The sequence below is a fragment of the Sinocyclocheilus rhinocerous genome, unplaced genomic scaffold (genome assembly GCF_001515625.1).
Source record: "Sinocyclocheilus rhinocerous isolate Xijiao unplaced genomic scaffold, SAMN03320098_v1.1 scaffold617, whole genome shotgun sequence".
Taxonomy (NCBI): domain Eukaryota; kingdom Metazoa; phylum Chordata; class Actinopteri; order Cypriniformes; family Cyprinidae; genus Sinocyclocheilus; species Sinocyclocheilus rhinocerous.
The window spans coordinates 36,671-55,901 of NW_015632743.1; the positions used below are offsets into that span (position 1 = coordinate 36,671).

The window sequence follows — 19,231 nt, forward strand, 5'->3', positions numbered from 1 at the left end:
CAGACGTTTAAACGGACAAACTATGGATGAAACCTCCTACGATTACCCTACTTTTAAAGCATAAATTTGATTTAAACAATAGGTCTATATAATATTCACATAGGGGACATATTGTATTAGCCCTACAGTTAAAGCATGAAATACTATTTAAACCTATAACATTTTACATTACATTTAGCCTACCTATTTTAACTCACAATTCTGACTTTTTTTTTTCCGCAAATGCAAGTTTATATCTCCTAGTTTGGACTTTATAACTTGATTTACCTCAACAATTGCGAGTTTGCCAATTCTGAGGGGGGGAAAAAGCCAGAAGTGTGGGATTATAAACTCATGATTCTGAGCCGAGGGGAAAAGAGAGAACGACGAGTTGATATAATCTCGGAATTGCAAGAAAAAAGTCAGAATTTTGAAATAAAAACTCAAAATATACCTTTTTTTATTCTTTGATTTCATGGCTTGCGTAGACTGCTACGTTAAAACGGGCATTTTCTGCCACCAGATAGACCCACAAAAAAAGCGTCATCACTGTTTGCAAACACTGAAATTGGCCTATACAGGCATTTTCTATACCTCTTTATACATAAAGTTCATAGCACTCATAGAGGGTATACTATGCTGAATCTCACAAAGAAATGTCCAGATCATATTTCACTTCAAAATCCTTTTTGCTTACAAAAGCCTATTTTTTTAGGCCTATTTTGTAATATTTCATGATAATTCAGCTAATCATAACTCCAAATTCTCATGATTGCGATGTGGAAATAAATTTAGAGTGTAAAGTAGGGTTTATATCATACAACATGGTAGTATGACTTAATTCATGTTGACTTTATCAATTGGATCATTTTTGTTTTGTATTAAACACATTTTTTTTTGTTTTTGCAAAGCAAAAAATCTTGATGTCCTAAAACAGAGTACATTTTCTTTACTCAAAATATATTTTCATAATATATTTTCCTCAATTATGACCTGTACATCTTTTCCTGATATTCTTATAAAAAGGGTGAAGTTATTTATCTTTAATTTGTCATGTTTCCTGATTATGATTCATTAAACATCACAACTTGTGGTGATTATAGATAGTGTTTTTTCTGGCAAGAAATCTCCATCCCTTTTTCACAAGGTAGCTATTCATATTTTTATAAAGCATTTATTTTATATAGATTTTCTTTTTTAATCATTTATTGTGATATACATAACCAGGGACAAAGAAGCTGGATATATTACGATTTAATTTACTGCGTGCAAAGCCAGAACATTTACAAAACATGTTTTCAGTACTTTTATTTTGCACATGGCTCTTAACTGTGTGACATATGAAATGTCTCAGTTCTCTTTTTTTTTTTTTTTTTTTTTTTTTTTTTTTTTTTCTTTTTTTTTTGTACTTGTCTGTATTTTGTGTCTTTTTGAGCATCTTCAGGGACCATCAAGAGTGTAAAATGGTTTATTTACATCAGGTCTGAAGAATGTTATCATACTGATAATGATATTATGTCACAATCTACTTGATCCAAACCTTTTGTTATAATGCTGTTACGATTTAAACCAGACTGGTCAAATAAGGCAGGGTTCCAATGATTCAACGAATAACCATGGCATACAAACCCCATTAAAGTCAATAAATAATTGTATTTCAGTAGTGCAATAAACGCTTTATAATGTTGATGTTAAGTCCGATAATGTTTTACATCCATTTAGTGGAGACGGAGAGACCTGCCTTCTGATTCTACAAAAGACAAAACAGCAGAAGCTCCATTAATAAACATCATGAGCTGCTCTGTGTCTGAGTGTGAGTGGTGCAGGAGAGCCTTACCTCACTGAGCTCTGGGAACAGCTCCTGGACAGCGATGTCAAGCAGCACGTACGTCATCTATTAGCAAACAAGAGGTCAATAAAGAGAAGGGAGCAGAGAGTGAGAGCGTTTGAGGACGTTAGATGAGTGTGTATGGCAGTTTGCACCTGTTTGTTAAGCAGTGGCTGCTGAATGGTGTTGAAAAGCATCTTGACGCCCTCATACTTTGCTTCCTCACCGAAACATTTCCCGACCAGACCTGAGAAACACCACACATCAATTAGAGATGTTCCTATTAAATTTTTGTCAACATGATAAGATTATGATATGCTGATTTAACTGCCTAACAATATTTGCAGATAAAAGTATTTCTCCTCCCTTCTAAATGCTGACTATCCTGCACTCCTTTATATGGTTAGTTGCATTTTATTATTTGTATTCAAAACCTTCAAATGACAACACATAACCATAAACCTGCTGCATCTCGACAAGGACAGGAAAACGCACTTGAGGTCTGGCTCAAAAACAGGGCTTGTCACAAACAAGCGATCAGTGCAGCTGTTATGAGGTACCTGGCAGGTAGTTCATCATCTCCTCAAAGGTCTGCTTGGCTCGTCTCTGTTTGTCCTCAGGAGAGCGTTCCTCTGTGCTCTCACAGAAAACAGCATCTGCAGAGGTGCAGAATCAGATCAGTTGAAGAACTCAAATCTAACCATGAGAACACACACACGCACCGTGAACACACACCTGGAGCAGTGGGCAGCCATATTGCTGTGGCGCCCGGGGAGCAGTTGGGGGTTCAGTGTCTTGCTCAAGTGTCTCACCTCAGTCGTGGGTGTTGAAGGTGGAAGAGAGCGCTGTACATTCACTCCCCCCACCTACAATCCCTGCCGGTACTGAGACTCGAACCCGTGACCTTCGGGTTACAAGTCTGACTCTCTAACCATTAGGATGAGCCACGGAAAGAGTGTTTCCTAACCCTAATGCTGGAGGTTCACCAACACAGCACATTATGTATGTCTATCCAATAAAACACTTGATCAAACTCATCAGCTTGTTCATATAGACTGTACTGCGTTCCAATTTTATTGCCTTCTTTTCTTAACTATGCACCATCCCATGGATTTGATTGTGAGTGCTTACATTGTGCAAGTAGCCCGAAATTCACAATGGAGCTGATTTACGATTTGGTTTATGATTTGGATTTATGCACCATTCTACCATTCTATAGGCCTACTTGAGTTGTTGGGGAAAACTTAAACAAAATAGCAATACAATAAACTAAAACAACTTAAATGTAGTTATAAGTATTATGTGGTTAAATCTGGTTAAAGGGGTCATATGATGCTGCTAAAAAGAACATTATTTTGTGTATTTGGTGTAATGAAATGTGTTTATGCGGTTTAAGGTTAAAAAAAACACATTATTTTCCACATACTGTACATTATTGTTGCTCCTCTATGCCCCGCCTTTCTGAAACGCGTCGATTTTTACAAAGCTCATCGTTCTGAAAAGCGAGGTGTGCTCTGATTGGCCAGCTATCCAGTGCGTTGTGATTGGCCGAAGCCCCTCACCATCCTGTGATGCCGTGTCCCGGTGTGATGGAACAAAACCAATAAAACCCATTATAAACGAGGCATTTGTAGCATCCTCGTTGCATACCCTATCGTCCCCCGGATGAATTGTTGCATCCAGTAAAACCCTCATCATACACAAGAGCTGTGTGGGGTGGGAGAGAATAAGTGAAGTCTAATTGCATTTTGGGATATAGAGCTGCCTGAAACATCCCTTATATTAGATTGCAGAACAATTTGACCCATTTTGATTACTGGAAGTTCTTGAGTTGTTTCTGAGTTGTTGGAATTACTTGTTAACTTACGTATTTCTTGAAATGTTTTGACCTTTTCTCATTTATGGTCATGAACATGCCTGCAAAGTGTCTCTCTGAATCCCAATCTGGGAATCGAACCCATGATCTTGGCATTGCTAGCACCATGTTCTACTGTTTTAGCTTCAGGACAAAACACAGAAGATGTGCTTTTCCATACTGCTTCGGTTTAAAATGTTTTGTCTGAGAATTATTCATATTAATAGTATTAATAGATGCCGTTTTTTTGTTTGATTTTTGGTGGCACAATAAAAATCATAGTCAGATTTTGAACACAACATAAGGCACAAATGAATAGGTTTGCTCGCTCCCTCTGTCCTAATCGAGGGGTTGAGGGTCTGTCAACAGAAATGTCCTTTGCTCAGTTGAACTTCCAGTAATAGCAGACATTCCCTGAGGGAAGTGCTTAGTCAGAGTGTATGTATGTATGTTTAAAGTGAAGTGGAAGGAAGTCCTGAAATGCATGAGCCAGATAAGGTACTGATGGCATGCCTCCAGGAACAAACTAACTGCAGACATCCATGTAGAAGTTCTATTGTTCATGATGCATTTTGGCAATATTTGGGTTTTTAGAGTGTATAACAGGTATCATGTATTGAAGAACTTGAAGATATGATTTTGTAAAGGTGGATTTGAGCACACAAACCTCGCAATAGAGTGATGAGAGAGACGAGGCGATGCTCTTGCATGATGTGCTCTAGTTTGAACTGGAAATAATGCCCTACATACACCTCTAGAGTCCTCTTCAAGAGAATACGAGCTCCGCTCAGAAAGTGATGCAGCCAATCAGGCATGTGGAACACCACCCGACCTGTGTCAAAAAAAAATTAAAAATCTCCACTAACAACTGTGAAATACTGTTATGTAATACCAGTCTGTAAAGAAATAAAAAAGTGTCACATCTCATTTGGTAACTACAAATGTGAGAACCAATACCATCCTCAGTCACATGACTTCAAGAGAAAAGTGCACACGAGTCGTACGGACTACTGTTAACACACTTTCATGGTCCAAACATAGTCACTATGAACTGTTACTTTTGTGTTCTTTGGAAAATATAACACCAAACAGATGAGTACATTTTCATGTTTTGGTTTTTAGTTTCTGGATTTGCTCTCATTTTAGTAATCATACTTCATTTTTACGATGAATAAACGTTTGTTTGAATTACATTCACTCACCTATGTACATCATGAAGTCATATACTCCATCAACCTCCATCAGCTCCATGAAGTAGTTCTGGTTGTGTTTTCTCTCTAGGCCCTCTGGCAGATTGGCATTGTTTCTGTACAGCTCATTAAATAGCTAAAATGGTATGAGTGGAAATGTTATTTCCAGTATTAAAAATACACAGAGAATATGACAAGTCAATGCAATTTCATTTTTTGAATGATTTGTGATCAGTAAATAGATTTCCAAAACTATATATTGAGTACAGTTTGTACTGATACATCTTTCAATGACAAAAGGAAAAATAAAATTAACTGCACCTTCAATTTTTTTTTTAATTGTAATATTTCACAATTTTTTAATATTAAAAAAAAAAAACTAAGAAAATGTATTTTATAAGGCTAGTATAAATATTAGAAATGCAGAGTAAATGTAAAGTAATGATTTAATAAATGAGCAATTTTTAATGCTCGGGACAAAATCCTAAGTGATCTTCTATTGAAAGTGCAGATAATTATGAACAAGCATGTTTGATTGAATCATGTTTTAATACATTACATGATATAATACTTTTTTCTGAAAAAAAGAAGGGAAAAAATGCTTTTATTGAAAGAAATGTTAGTGTTTTGAGTAGTAAGCGCACCTTTTTATTATTTTCTGCAGTGGGGCTGAGGATGGTGAGCTCAGGTCTGCTGGGTTTGGGTTTGGGGGATTCACAGGAACTGAAGAATGACTGGATAAATGGCTCCAGGTTTTGCCCTTTCTAAAGAAAATCAGCAAGCATAAACATCATGAAGTCATATTAAAACCATTTTATGCTTTTCAAATTTTGTGAGAAATTAAAAAAGTTTAAAAAAAAAAACTCCTATTTGTTCTTTATCAGTAAATAGATGTGTCTGACTTCTGATTACATATTATATTATTTATATTTACACCTGATGCTAAACAACTATAGTAATTTTATCCCATAAGAGATCTAAAATCTGAAGAAAGCTAGAGACATAACCTGTACAGCAGTGGTCTCAAGCTCAGTTCCTGGAGGGCCACAGCCCTGCAGAGCTTAGCTCCAACTCACCTGCTTGGAAGTTTCTATGCTGCGCTCGATCTACCTCAGAAGTCGGAGCTGGGAATGACGTCACACCCAAGTGGACCGTGTTCCATGATGGACACGTCCATTGTTAGCAATACCAGTCGATTATAAACTGCATTTTGCACAGATAAACGCCATAGTAACACGTCACCAAATAGACGTTGGATTGTACTGTGTGCACCACTGAGTTTATTGAGACACAGACAAACATATGCACTAATAAACAATATATTACTACAGTTTCTCTTCTGCTGATGCACTGAGCAGCCATATTGGATTCTGAAGTTGGAGTTGTTGCGATTCCTCAGAGATTCCGAGTCAGAACTCCGACCCGACTTGGGAGGGGGTTCCTGCTGTTCCTACTGGGAACTCGGAATTTCCAACTTCTGAGTACAAATGGAACACAGCACTAGTAATCCTGAAAGGCCTTGATGAGCTTTGTTCAGGTGTGTTTAATTAGGGTTGAAGCTAAATTCTGCAGGGCGGTTTGAGGCCACTGCTGTACAGCAGTTATTATGAACATTGTGGTCTACACTAGTAGATCTGATATTTTAAATATCAAGACACAAATAAAGCAAAAGTGCCACCAAACCAAATTATAAAAATAACGACTGTTGTCAAACAGGTTACCCGAAAACTCCCCCTATCTGACATATAGTCGAACAAACAGATGGTCTTGACCAAACGGCAGAATAATAAAGTACTACAGAAATTAGTGTAGTAAACATAAGCTGAACGTGTACATCTGAGAAAACAAGCACCGTACAGGGCAGCACTGCGCTGAAAGACTAATATCACTGTAATGCAGGGCTCGATCCAGCAATAGCTAGCATGGAAATGTGCACGCTAACTAAAGACGACTGTTACATTTGGAATAATGTGAAATTATGAATCATTCATAACACCAGGAAATGTGAATTTAAAAAGTAAATAAAGTAAGTTTTGAGTTCATTGTGCCTTAAAGTAGAAATACACACAGACAATCTAACCTACATCCAAATTCTTACCTCTTTGATCAGTTTTCCTGGCACAGACTTAAATATCTTCCCTGCAGAGACAAACAGAAATTCTATTAAGGAAAGTCATTATATTCAAAGCCTACTCTTCCCATGCTTTATAGACTTTTATGTAGTATGTTATAAACCTTTCTAAATGGACTAAAGAGGATTTTGGCCTCAGTTTGTTAAATAAACCATAATTCTAAGTATTAAACTGTGGGATTTCCTCCATTATTGCTAGCAGATGTTCTCAAGTTGTGTCAGACTTGATAAGGAAAACGTGGGATTGTCATTAAGGTTGTTCAGCTGGGTTTCTTACAGAAAACCCATCTCAGTTTTGCCTTGTGCTGCAAAGGTGATATAGAAATTAATTAAGCAATTGATAGGGTTTCTTAATACATGTAACATCTTATCTGAAGTCCAATTTGGTTTTCGTTCATCATTTAGTTGTATTACAGCAGTTGTAAAAGTTATGAACGATATTTATAATGCATTAGAAACAACAATTTTGTGCATCTTAAGCCTTTGATACAGTTGATCCTTCTATTTTATTATCTAGATTACATAGTATTGTTGTGTCTAATCTAACCTTATCTTGGTTCTCTAACTATTTATTTAACAGATCCCAGTACATATGTAAAGATTGATCAACAATTATCTGAACCATTAACTATTAAAAAAGGGGTCCCTCAAGGCTCCGTGTTAGCATCAACCCTGTTTTCAATTTACATTAATAATATTTCTCAGGTCATCTGTAGTCAGAAAACCTATATTCACTTATATGCAGATGATACAATTCTTTATGCTGTAGGATTGCCATATGATTAAGTTTTAAAACAGGCACATGACAATTTTAATACTATTCAAGACTTAAATTTAGTTCTAAATAGCACAAAAACAAAAGTAATGTGGTTTGGAAAAAAAACAACAAGGTAATAAAGACATATCTCTGGATGGGGCAAAAATTGAAGTAGCATCTTCATATAAATATCTCGGAATTTGGCTTGACAGCTCTTAATCTTTTATTAATCATATAATTAATCTTCAAAAGAAAGTTAAATCTAGACTTAGTTTTTTTTGTACCTGTGTTTACCACATCAGCCAAGAAATATATTATTGAAACCACTGTTTTACCTTTATTTGACTATGGTGATGTGGTATATAGAAATGCGGGTAAAGGTGTTCTGGAACAAATAGATGTGTTGTACCATGCAGCAATTAGATTGATTACTAATGCACCCTACAAAACACATCATTGTGAATTAAACTCTCTTTTGAATCGGAAATCATTGCATACAAGACGGGAAATTCACTGGTATATCTTTATTTATAAAGTTCTGTTGGGCTTATTACCTAAATATCTTCAAGTTGCTGCAACTTCATACTAATACATATACAACTAGATCATCTATATTTCTTTGACTATCCCTTGAAAGAAAACTACTTATGGTCATTCCACTTTTGAATTTGTTGCCCCAAATGATTGGAATGTGCTACAAAAGCTATTGAAACTAGAGACAAATATTTCAGTCTGTGCATTAAAAAAATTGTTAGTGAGTGCTTTTACCACAACTTGTAAATGTTTTAATTGAGGTGCTTTTTCCTTTCCTCTCCTTTTTTTTGTGTTTTGTACACATTGTAATGTATGTTTGTATGTCCATCAGGAGATGTTAACAGGATCATGTAACTTTAGAGTTCATTAGAAGGCAGCTCTGGCATGGACATCCCATGATTTCTGTACCATAATCTGGACATTTATGCTCTTTCTCAAAGGATTCCTCTCTTTTCTCTGAGAAACATCCCCACAGCTGTTGTCTCAACAATGTTTAACTCATGTTGTCAGATTGATTTATGGGTTTAGGGGAGCGCGGGGCACAAAGTAACGCGGGGTTAGTTGTAACACACGTGGTTTGAATATTTCCACACATGCTAGCATAACAAAATTTACAGTATTTATTAGTTACCATATCAACAATATAGAAAAAAAAGTGTGCCAAAATTCAAAAATCTTTTGAAGATAAAAATTATTATTTTATTTTATCAACAAAATATTTTAGTTTGTCTTGTATATTTCTTTCATTCGATCAGATAACATTTAAGCTGTCATATGGTCATGTTACAACGTGCCCCTCAGATGTTACAATATACCTCACCTACGGGGCATGTTGTCACATTTCACTTCCATTTTTTGAGGGTAAATAAAGAAAAACGTATACACTGTAATCCTGAAACAAGGCAACATATTTGTACTAGACACGTGTAAAATTACTGTGGATAAAAAAAATATATTCTGAACCCCATGTGGATTTACACAAACTGAGAAAGTCAAAAAGTGTTACTTTGTGCCCCGCTCTCCCCTACTCCAAATAGACTGCTGTAGACTGTTTTCTCACCACTGACTAGCTAGCAACTTCACCAGCCTGGGAAACTTCCAAAACATATCCAAGCAGATTTCAGAAGTGCATAAAAGTGGCTAAGTAACATTTGATGTTGTTTAAATAGTTGATATACTCACACATGTGATAAATCCACTGAAATCTATATCAATGCTTTAGGCCAACAATGAATGAAATTAGGCCATTGACTTACAGTGGCCTTAAAAAGTCTGAACACCATTACGATAGCATCATTTTAAACGAAGACAAGCACACTTTCAAGCAAAATTTGGAGAAAAAATATATAATCTAGTGTTGATAATGAAGATGAAAAGTACTGCACCATTTTGTGATTATAAAACATTATATGTTCATAGGAAAAATCAGTTCATAATTAATGTGATAAAACTCTTAAAACTCACAAAAGAGAATTTGAAAAGGAAAGCTCTAGTATCATGAAGCAGAGATTATATTTGGCTTAAAATATTTTGTAATTCAATACAATGGCATTTCACTAAAGCATCCAAAACCTTTTGGGGGCTACTGTAAATTACATGGTGGAATAATTGTGATTATGAATAGTATTATTAAATATAATTGAACATTGGTATCTTAATCATTCTGCTGAAATGCAGCACTTTATACACTCACTTTATCAGAAACACCTGTAAACCTACTATTCATGTGATTTTATAATAAGCCAATCATGTGGCGGCAGTACAATGCATAAACTCCATAAGCTGACGATGCAGAATGACTGCAGTCCCAATTACACACTGTCATGACCTCACACTCCCACCTAATTGGGCCATTAAAAAAGTTGGACCTAGATTTACCACAAACAAATCGCTTAAGCTCCCTACGAAGGGCACAGTCGCAAACATTCTCCACAAACTGATCACACGGAAGTGTGTCTGCATTATGTGATTAGGGGTATTCTTTTGATCTCTCTGCATTAAACACAGAAATGCATGCAAGAACTCCTGCACTGTCAGAAAAATGTGAAAAATTGTAACTTTAGGGGTACAACAGCTCCCTTAAAAGGACAACTTTGTACCTTATCTACCCCTAAAAGGACCAACTGTTCAGTTTCTTGCACAGACCGATCATTTCGTGTCTTTACACATCAATGTATCATCACGAGCCACAGGGTTAAATTTGGTTTTGTCTGTGTATGTTTTTTTGACTCTCAAAGCCATGATTCCCATTCACTTCCATTATATGACTGACAGACTGCAACGGTTTGAGTTAAAAATCTTTGTTTGTGTTCTACTGAAGGAACAAAGTCACCTACATCTTGGATGCCCTGGGGGTAAACAGATAAACATAAAATTTTTGGGTGAACTATCCCTTTAAACAGTACCTAATCAGCAGTTATGTGGCATTGTCAGAACATCGACTGGCCCAACAATGGGATCCAATGGTGTGGGGAAAAGTATTCTGCATGTAATATCTTTTCTAGTGCTTCTGTTAAAAACAACAACAACAACAACTTATAATTTACTTCTGACTCCATAGCTGATTTGATCTGCCTGCAACTGCGCAAGTGCAAGATATCATTAAATTTGCACAGTGATTCTGATTTAAAAACTGTTGATTTTACAGAAAATATTTGTATTTGATAAGACTTTTAAAAGTAGACACTTCAAGCTTTCTATAGATATATTTCTCATGTCTGTGTGTCAAGTATTCGCTGAGTTTTTATTCATTTTAGTGACACGTTTCAGAAAGATATCCGTGGAGACTGAGACGGCTGAAATCGCACCCTGTTTATTTTCTTTATTTTACAAAAGCACATTATTTTGTTGTTATTGACTATACACAAACAAAAGTAGACACTTTGCAGTTTCAAATGGTGCCTTACTCTTATCTGTACGATTATTAAATTGACGGAGTATTTTTAGTTCTTTTCGAGGTCATCATAAAAAAACGTGGCAGACCACACTGGTGCGGTCTTCGACCCCAGAGGGTTAATCTGCATATCACCCTGACAAATTACATCAACGGAAAATGAGATAAAGTAAAAACAGATTGTGGGTTAGATTAACTAGAAATAGATACTCAAAAATAGCAATTGCAGGTCACCACTTTTTCCACTATATGTTTTAGTGAGCCACCCTAATATTTTTACCAGTCCCCCTCTGGCCACCCCATTAAAAATTTCCTGGAGGCGCCACTGCTGCATTCAGTTTATCAGTAACACCAGACTCCACTTTACCTACTGGTCATAATGATTTCAGAAGAACCCAGAATGAATCAAATTTTAACATTTTAACAAAAAAATTGACACACATCAATTAAAAGGAAGAATAAAAAAGGATTAACTGAAATAAAGTATTTCCAAAATAAGTATACCTGTATACCAGTATACCTGGCAAGACACAGCAATCGTGCGGGAAGTTCAGTTTACAGATGCTTCTTTGCGCAGTTTGTAAATTCCCTTTAAATCCCCAAACCAGAACTATAAATTCAAACTATCAAAAACTTAACTGAACTTTTGCTGGGCGATTTACCTTGACCTAAAGGGTCACCCCTATTGTGGGGCAGGAAAAATCATTTGTGAGATACCTTAGCTGGGAGAACAGAACAAACAAATACACAGCATCTCCTGGGACTTTCACACATTCAAGAGTTTACTCTTTGGTGCCAAAGAACTGTGCTGCAGTTCTGTAAACGGAAATGCCTTCTAGATCAGAGAGATCTATGGAGATTAGTGTGAGCTGACAGAAATGCTATGTGACTCAGATAACCACTCTGCACAACTGTGATGAGCAGAGCACATCAAACCTTGAGGTGGATGGGCTACAACAGCAGTGGACCACACATCAGGTTTCACTTCAGTCAGCCAAGAACTGGACAGACTGGAAAAATACAGCCTGGTCTGATGAATTCGGCGGCATGAATTCATGGACTGAACCTGCCATGCATGAACAGTTCAGGCTGGTTAGCGGTGGTGTAATGGTGTGAGGAAGGTCTTGACACACTTTAGGCCCATTAATACCAATCAATCATTGCTTGAATGCCACAATCTATTTGTGTATTGTTGCTGACCGTGTGCATCTCATCATGGCCATTATTTACCAATCTTGTATGCCTGCTTCCATCATATCACAAAGCAAAAGTCATCTCAAACTAGTTTCATGAACATGACAATGAATTCCCTGTTATGTAGTGGCCTATCCAATCACTGGATCTGAATCCAAAAGTACAGTGGTTCCCAACCACACACCTGGAGCCTGAAACAACTTTGCACATTTTACATGTCGTTTTCACTGATCCATGTGAACAGGGATTGTTTTAACAATGTTGTCGTCCATTTTTAGTACATTGTTGTTGTAAAAAACGTACCCTCAGACAAAGGAGACATGCAATATGTGCAGTGTTAGGGGGCTCTAGGAACAAGGTTGAGAGCAAAGGAAGTCCTTAGCCAGTATTAGAATAGTGCTCCTAATAAGTGCTCAGTGAGTGTATATATACAATGTATAATATACACACACTCATCAGGTTCAGTGAGGACTTTTCAATTTATTATATAAAAAAAAAATGGTGAATGAATTCTAATAAAGCACAGAAGAAGCTGGCCGAATAAAACCAAACCAAACGCGCAGACGTGTTGTGTGAAGTTGAGCAGATTATGTGGATATGGTTAAGGGGGAGTAAACATACCCAGGTTGACATCTGGAAGCATTTTGTCATTGAACTGAGACTCAATGCTGTGAGGAGACAGGAAGTCTGCCAGCAGCTGACTGTTACTCAGTTCAGGGTGATGCAGCAGTTTCTTTAGGAAACAGAGAGATTCATGTCATTATCTTACACATTACGTCACCCTGACCAGCAATCAAAACATATAGTACGACAGTGAAATTTAAATAAAAGCAGAGAGTCTGTGTCCTTTGTAAACAGAGAAATATTGATACAGAGGACACGGTTTAAGTACAAACTAACAAAAATGTTTATGAATTAAATTCATTAACACAACTGGAAACTTTGTGTCTGCCTCTGTAAAAATACTGTAGATCATGTTTTTTCTTTTAACATTTAAAGTGAATTATCCTTGCAGCAAATCATTGTTAATCTCTAATTCACTGTCTATTCAGCATTTTTAATGATACACACTTACACTGCTAAACAACTTGAACATGATACATTCAATTTACATTAATAATGTACTTTCATAAATTATAAGGCCTGATTTTAAGTAACCTTATGGCTCACTGATGCTGTTTGTACTTCTCTTGGTTAATAAGATGAAGCAAGTGGGAAAAGCTCAAGTAAATTACCTGTAAATATTCCTCAAATTCACCTCGTTTGGAGGACAAGAATTCGTAATTCTTTGGTCCAATGATTCTTTTGGAAGGGAGTTGAGCATCCTGGAATGGGCCTGTAATAGAAAAACAAACCAGAGAGATGAATAATCCATAAACATGAAGCCTCTGTCATGAAGAGAGAGACAATAATCAACTTTACCATGAAATTCTGTGAGTTTAGATTCCAGCACATAAAACTCCAGGTATTTTCTATAAACAAACCAGCTCTCGGTCTCATGCCCCACTGTAAAGCAAATAAGCACTTTTACAAAGTGGCTCTGTTCTCACAGGACATTCGTGTAATAAAAAAATAGTTTATTCAAATGGAATTTAGTGTAAATTTTGTTCTGAAACTCACCATTTTTTCTGTCGTGGCGCTCCACGTCGATGCAGTAGACTGGAGTGCGCTCTTTCTTAACCTCGTCATCAAAAAAATCCACATAAGGGATTGAGATGGTCCAAGCGGCAAGGTTACGCAATGTCCCTGGAGTTCCCACCACCTCCACAGGCCCTGGAGAGTCGTCCTCAAACACCATCACTGCTTCCTCCACCTGACCGTATAGAGATGTTCAAAAAACATTCTCGAAAAAGAGACACACACGTTACACACAAACAATCAGCCTGAGTAAATTGTACCATTATAGAATTGTGACTGCACACGAGTTGTAGTACTTTAGGAGGTGGATATACTGTGAAATGACATAGCCTACATACATATATATGGCATAAAATTTGAAAGCATAACAACTGAAAGTCTGAAATGTCAGTAAATAAACCATTTTTTTAAACAATGGCAAAATTTTGAACTAAAATGTTATTGCAGCCATATAGCCTTTGAATGAATGAAAAAGCATATTTTATAGTTAAAGAGAACTTGGGCGTGGGCTGCTTTTGGTGAATTTGTGCTTCAATAATGAGATCCAAGATTAAGAATACACTTGAAGTTAATAGGGGACATCGGATGCCCATTTTCTACAAGTTGGTATGATTCTTTAGGGTCTTAATGAAATGTCTGCAACATACTTTGGTTAAAATTCCTCAATAGTCATGTAAAACAGATGCTGTGTAATAAGTTTGATCCGCTGGTTAGTCAGGTTATGCCGTCCATTGGCGCAAAGTCACATGACTTTTGATACACATTGAGGAATTTATTTGGCAAATGCGTTTATCTCCCATTATTCGCATTAACCCTTTTCCGCACAAGTCAAAAACCACCTCAAGCGAGCGTAAAAACTTTTTTGCGAATTAAGTTTTTTTGTTTGTTTGTTTTTTCCAGAATTTGGCGTTTCCATCACTCATTTCTGAAGAATACTTCAAAATGCACATACAAACAGGGTGATGGAAACATAGCTATTGTTGTGGTAAATGGAATGGAAAATGGCCTTCTGAAAATGGCATTCTGCATGAGCATATTTTAGATCCCTTAATCCTACACAATACCTAAATTTAACAACTACCTTACTAACTACTAATAATCAGTAATTAGGAGATTACTGAGGCAAAAGGTGTAGTTAATATTTAGTTAACAGTGAGAATTGGTCCCCAAACTAAAATGTTCAGTGTCGACATGTTTCTGAAGGGTTTGTCTCACCGTGTCTTCTTCTCCTTCAATCATGGCGTATTGTGGTAGCAGTGCGCCCTCCATTGTGCTACTCTTAAACACGCCTTTTATTTTGCTTCCAATACGGCTGATCCCAAACGACTCGCCACGCTTTGATGTGTTCCTGTACGGAAAAACACAGTGATATTGTTTGGTCGCAAATTCAAAATGGTTGCTTAAAAAAAGACATAAGCAGCACTCTACACTGCACCAAAGTCACACAACCAATGACAGGGCACATAATACAATGAAAACATGATCACAGGAAATGATGAGTATACCCTAAATGCCTTTAAAAGAACATGTGCAATACAGCTACAGGCTCAAACAATGCAAGGAAATGCAGAGAGTCCAGTAAACCCATGCATTAATCCTGCTGCCTGTGCTGAACTTGGACCAGTTTTACCTCCAGACAACAACCTTTGGTTTTACAGACAGACAGCCAAACTGGTCTAAGATGAGCAGCAAGCTGGGAGTGTCTTCCACCCCAGACTTACTTCCTGGGGAGGGCTGGTAATACTGTAGGGCGGCGTGTTAAGGTGGATGTGGCTGTGGCTCTGGAAGTGACCAATGGCGACCTGTGGCCAGTGATATAATTCCTGGCCAAAGGGATGCTGTCAAGTCTAAATGAAGCAAATAAGCATGCCAGCACAGATAATGGGAACAAAACGGATAAACATCAGCACCAAAGGACAGCTGGAGATGGACAGATTAAATGGTTCAAATGCACATCAAATTGTAATTCATTACTCTGCTTCATTTACATGAAGAACTGGAAAAAAGGGATCTGGTGCGTGCAGCCATGCAAGTCAGTGGGTAGTTTGAGCCTCAGATGGCACATCAGTGTTTCCCCACACACAGACTTTACTTGGGCAGGCCGCCCAGGTATATTAAAGTCTGCCCAAGTATATTTGCAGACTCTAAAATCATCTCTTTCGAAATTACATTCACATTATTTTGCAGTTTTAGGTCATCATGAAAGTTTATCCTTGACATTCATTTTCTTGGCAGTTTCAACATTCATGTGATTTATATATATTTTTTTAATTAAAGTGCAATAAGTTATGGGAGGACTCAATTTGGTACTCGCACACTGTTCTGTCAGAGAATGTTCTGTGCACACACACCTGAAGCGTGCACAAAGAAAGCCACCTGTCACATAGCGCAAGTTCTTTTTCATGGTGTATTGTGCTTAAATGGTGAAATACGCACAATATGCAAGTTATGCCAAAATTCAGTTATGTCTTAAGTGAACGTAAGTGAAGTAAACCGTTGGGAAAGAAATCAGATACTGAATCCGTGCATTAGGTCTTAAAGTGACAGCAGCCTAATAAACCTGTAGCTGTCATTGAGTGTAATTAATGTTAAACAACAAAAGAGAAAGAGACAATCACTCACTGCTTTTGACTGAATCACTGTCAGCTTTAACAAAAATCATTCTATATTCAATTCATGATATATAACTCTATAAATAAATGTAAATTTTATAAATTTTTTTGCTTCATTTTAATTTTATTTTATATTCAATAAATAAAAATATTATGCTGAAGGTTACACATTATTTATCACATGTACTAGCTAGACCATTTTTGTGCCAGTGGGTAATGTCAGCCTTTTCTACCACTACAACCACAAGTATATTTCAGACCTGTGGGAAACACTGTACACCCACAGTCTATCCGCTGGCCATCTTACTCCTATTAAAAAACTGAAAAACACTTGCAGAAAAAAAAGGCAAGATCCAAACAGATTCCCCAACTGCAATGCAATATTCATGCGTCAGTATATCAGTCTGACAAAGAACAAAAAATGTGCTGATTACATAAAAGCTTGGGAGGAAGAACTAGGTGTTGGATTTGCCAAAGTGTGAGGCCAGAATTAAAGGGGTCATATGATGCGATTTCAAGTTTTCCTTTCTCTTTGGAGTGTACACAAAATAATGTACACAAAAGATATTTAGAACTTTATGTTACACTTTGTTTTCATTCTGTGTAATAATCTGTATGTATATCTTTTGGAAAAACAATAATTATTCTTATGAAAAGTCTATATGAGTTTCAAAGGTCGAATTATACAAGTCTAGGCAGGAAGCGAATGTTAACAGCTCCACTAAACCCTTGTTAAACCGGCGCCACACTAACTGACTCGTAAGAACTCGATTTGGATGGGCGGATGACACACTTAGCAACTGTTTTTGCTGATTTTGCCCTTCTCAGACAGTGAGGCTGTTACACTCATGGGAGTACAGACGATTACACACTAAAAGACTGGCTTAGCAGGCAGGTCTTAACAGAAAACTGTTGTAATGGACTGTTTACAGTTGAATGGATTTTCTCAGCAGGGAACTATTACCACTTCACCGCCAAGAAACACCGCCATGCCCACTGACTCCCTACGTATGTCCAGCGGTTTTGTAAAAAGTTTATGTAAAAATGTAATGGTAATGTCAAATGTCAAATTATGTGATGCTGACTTGAGTTAAAAACTGAACTGACTTGAGCTGAATCATGACACCATTATCTTCTGTAGAGCTCCTTTACTGCTGAATTTGATGACTTTGCAACATTAACACTATTTTCCTGTTTATTACTGTGAAGCTGCTGTACTGTAAAAAAGTGCTATATAAAAATAAATGTGATGTGACTCGTCTGCAAAGTTAGAGCAAGATAGCTATTGTAATCCACTGTGATTATGTACATGTGATGCTCCTGTTCTACTTTCATTTGTTGCCAAAACTGCAATTCAATATCCAATAAGATCAGATGGACATTTTAGAGGTAGTTATTTAGTTGTTTAACCATTTTCCATTCCTAAGTGTTCGCTGTGAGACAGCCTCCAAAACGGAGTCAAGATTTCAGTAAAAGCAGATGAGTGTTGATATTTCCAGATCATATTCCCAACCATTACTGTTTTTTTTGTTTTTTGTTTTTTTTTAGTTGAACTAACAGCAAGCTTTTCAGAAGAAACATGTAAAAACTGTAAACCATCTGCTAGAATCCTTCTGATGTAAAGACAAAGGAACCAAATGAAAAAGCCTGCACTCTGATGTTTTTACCTATAATACACTCCTCAAATACCAAATAGGGCTGGGCAATATAACAGTATAACAAAATAAAATTTAACTGGGCAATGGGGGGAAAAAAAAATTATTATATATATATACACAATTCATACTGTATAGTGGGGTCCAAAAGTCTGAGATCACATGTTAAGTATGATATTTTATTCATTTTAACCCTTAAATGATTATGAAATTTTAGAACATTGTACAGTGTTTTCTTGTTTCCACTGAATGACATCAGACATCACTACTGGCAGTTGAAACATAATGGCCAAAAAATTTTTGTTAAAATCATCATCATATTCACTATACTGGTTAGTTTATTGCCACCAAAACAATACTGAATATATTGTAAATAGCTGATATATTGCCCAACTCTCCCATCAAACGTTTAACTGTTCTTCATGACATTGAGGCAGGTCTTATGGCTTTCAGGCAGCTTTATATGGCATGCAGTGAGAGCACTGGACAACAATCACTTGAACCTCAATAATACACTTACCTTAAATCATCCAAACTCAAATTCCTGGAATAACAGGCAAAAGGGGTTACGTTTTGCCCTACAGATGTCTCTCTCTGCTACACATGCACACGTGACTTTATGAAGTGCATAATACTCACGGTTTGATCATGAAGCCCACTCACATTCATGCTGTATGAGCTTTGTCTCTCACACAGAATATACAGCAAAGAAAGGTGCCACTTAACCCGGGTGTAAATAGTACTGACAATGTCATCAAGTGTGCAAATAACCTCTCTAATTATTCACATAAAATCAAAAGCAAACCAAAATATATTTTCCATAAATTATTCTAAATATGATTAGTAATAGATTTTCACTATTATAATGCAATAACTATTAAAATCATCACAAATGAAGGCAGCACAGCGAATGTTACCATATTGTATAAACTGCTACATTTCTTTCCTATTACAGTAGTAAGTTG

The 19,231-nt window shown here is 36.7% G+C and overlaps 1 protein-coding gene across 4 annotated transcripts in view; it reads right to left on the reverse strand.

Annotated features, from left to right (window-relative positions):
* The window catches only part of LOC107742985 (sorting nexin-14), a 61,597-nt gene that overhangs the window by 5,172 nt on the left and 37,194 nt on the right, over positions 1 to 19,231 (reverse strand). For 2 of the 4 annotated variants that reach the window (XM_016556076.1, XM_016556075.1), the window contains 14 exons: positions 18,787 to 18,810; positions 15,215 to 15,347; positions 13,982 to 14,174; positions 13,784 to 13,867; positions 13,597 to 13,697; positions 12,983 to 13,094; positions 6,951 to 6,991; positions 5,497 to 5,616; positions 4,865 to 4,988; positions 4,330 to 4,494; positions 2,368 to 2,463; positions 1,963 to 2,054; positions 1,817 to 1,873; positions 976 to 1,729 (listed from right to left, as the gene is read on the reverse strand). In XM_016556076.1, the coding sequence (XP_016411562.1) occupies positions 1,688 to 1,729; positions 1,817 to 1,873; positions 1,963 to 2,054; positions 2,368 to 2,463; positions 4,330 to 4,494; positions 4,865 to 4,988; positions 5,497 to 5,616; positions 6,951 to 6,991; positions 12,983 to 13,094; positions 13,597 to 13,697; positions 13,784 to 13,867; positions 13,982 to 14,174; positions 15,215 to 15,347; positions 18,787 to 18,810 (1,384 nt within the window). In that variant the 3' untranslated portion in view covers positions 976 to 1,687. Of the gene's footprint in view, positions 1 to 975; positions 1,730 to 1,816; positions 1,874 to 1,962; positions 2,055 to 2,367; positions 2,464 to 4,329; positions 4,495 to 4,864; positions 4,989 to 5,496; positions 5,617 to 6,950; positions 6,992 to 12,982; positions 13,095 to 13,596; positions 13,698 to 13,783; positions 13,868 to 13,981; positions 14,175 to 15,214; positions 15,348 to 18,786; positions 18,811 to 19,231 lie in introns of those variants that run through there. The other 2 variants (XM_016556078.1, XM_016556077.1) reach the window with 2 other exon arrangements.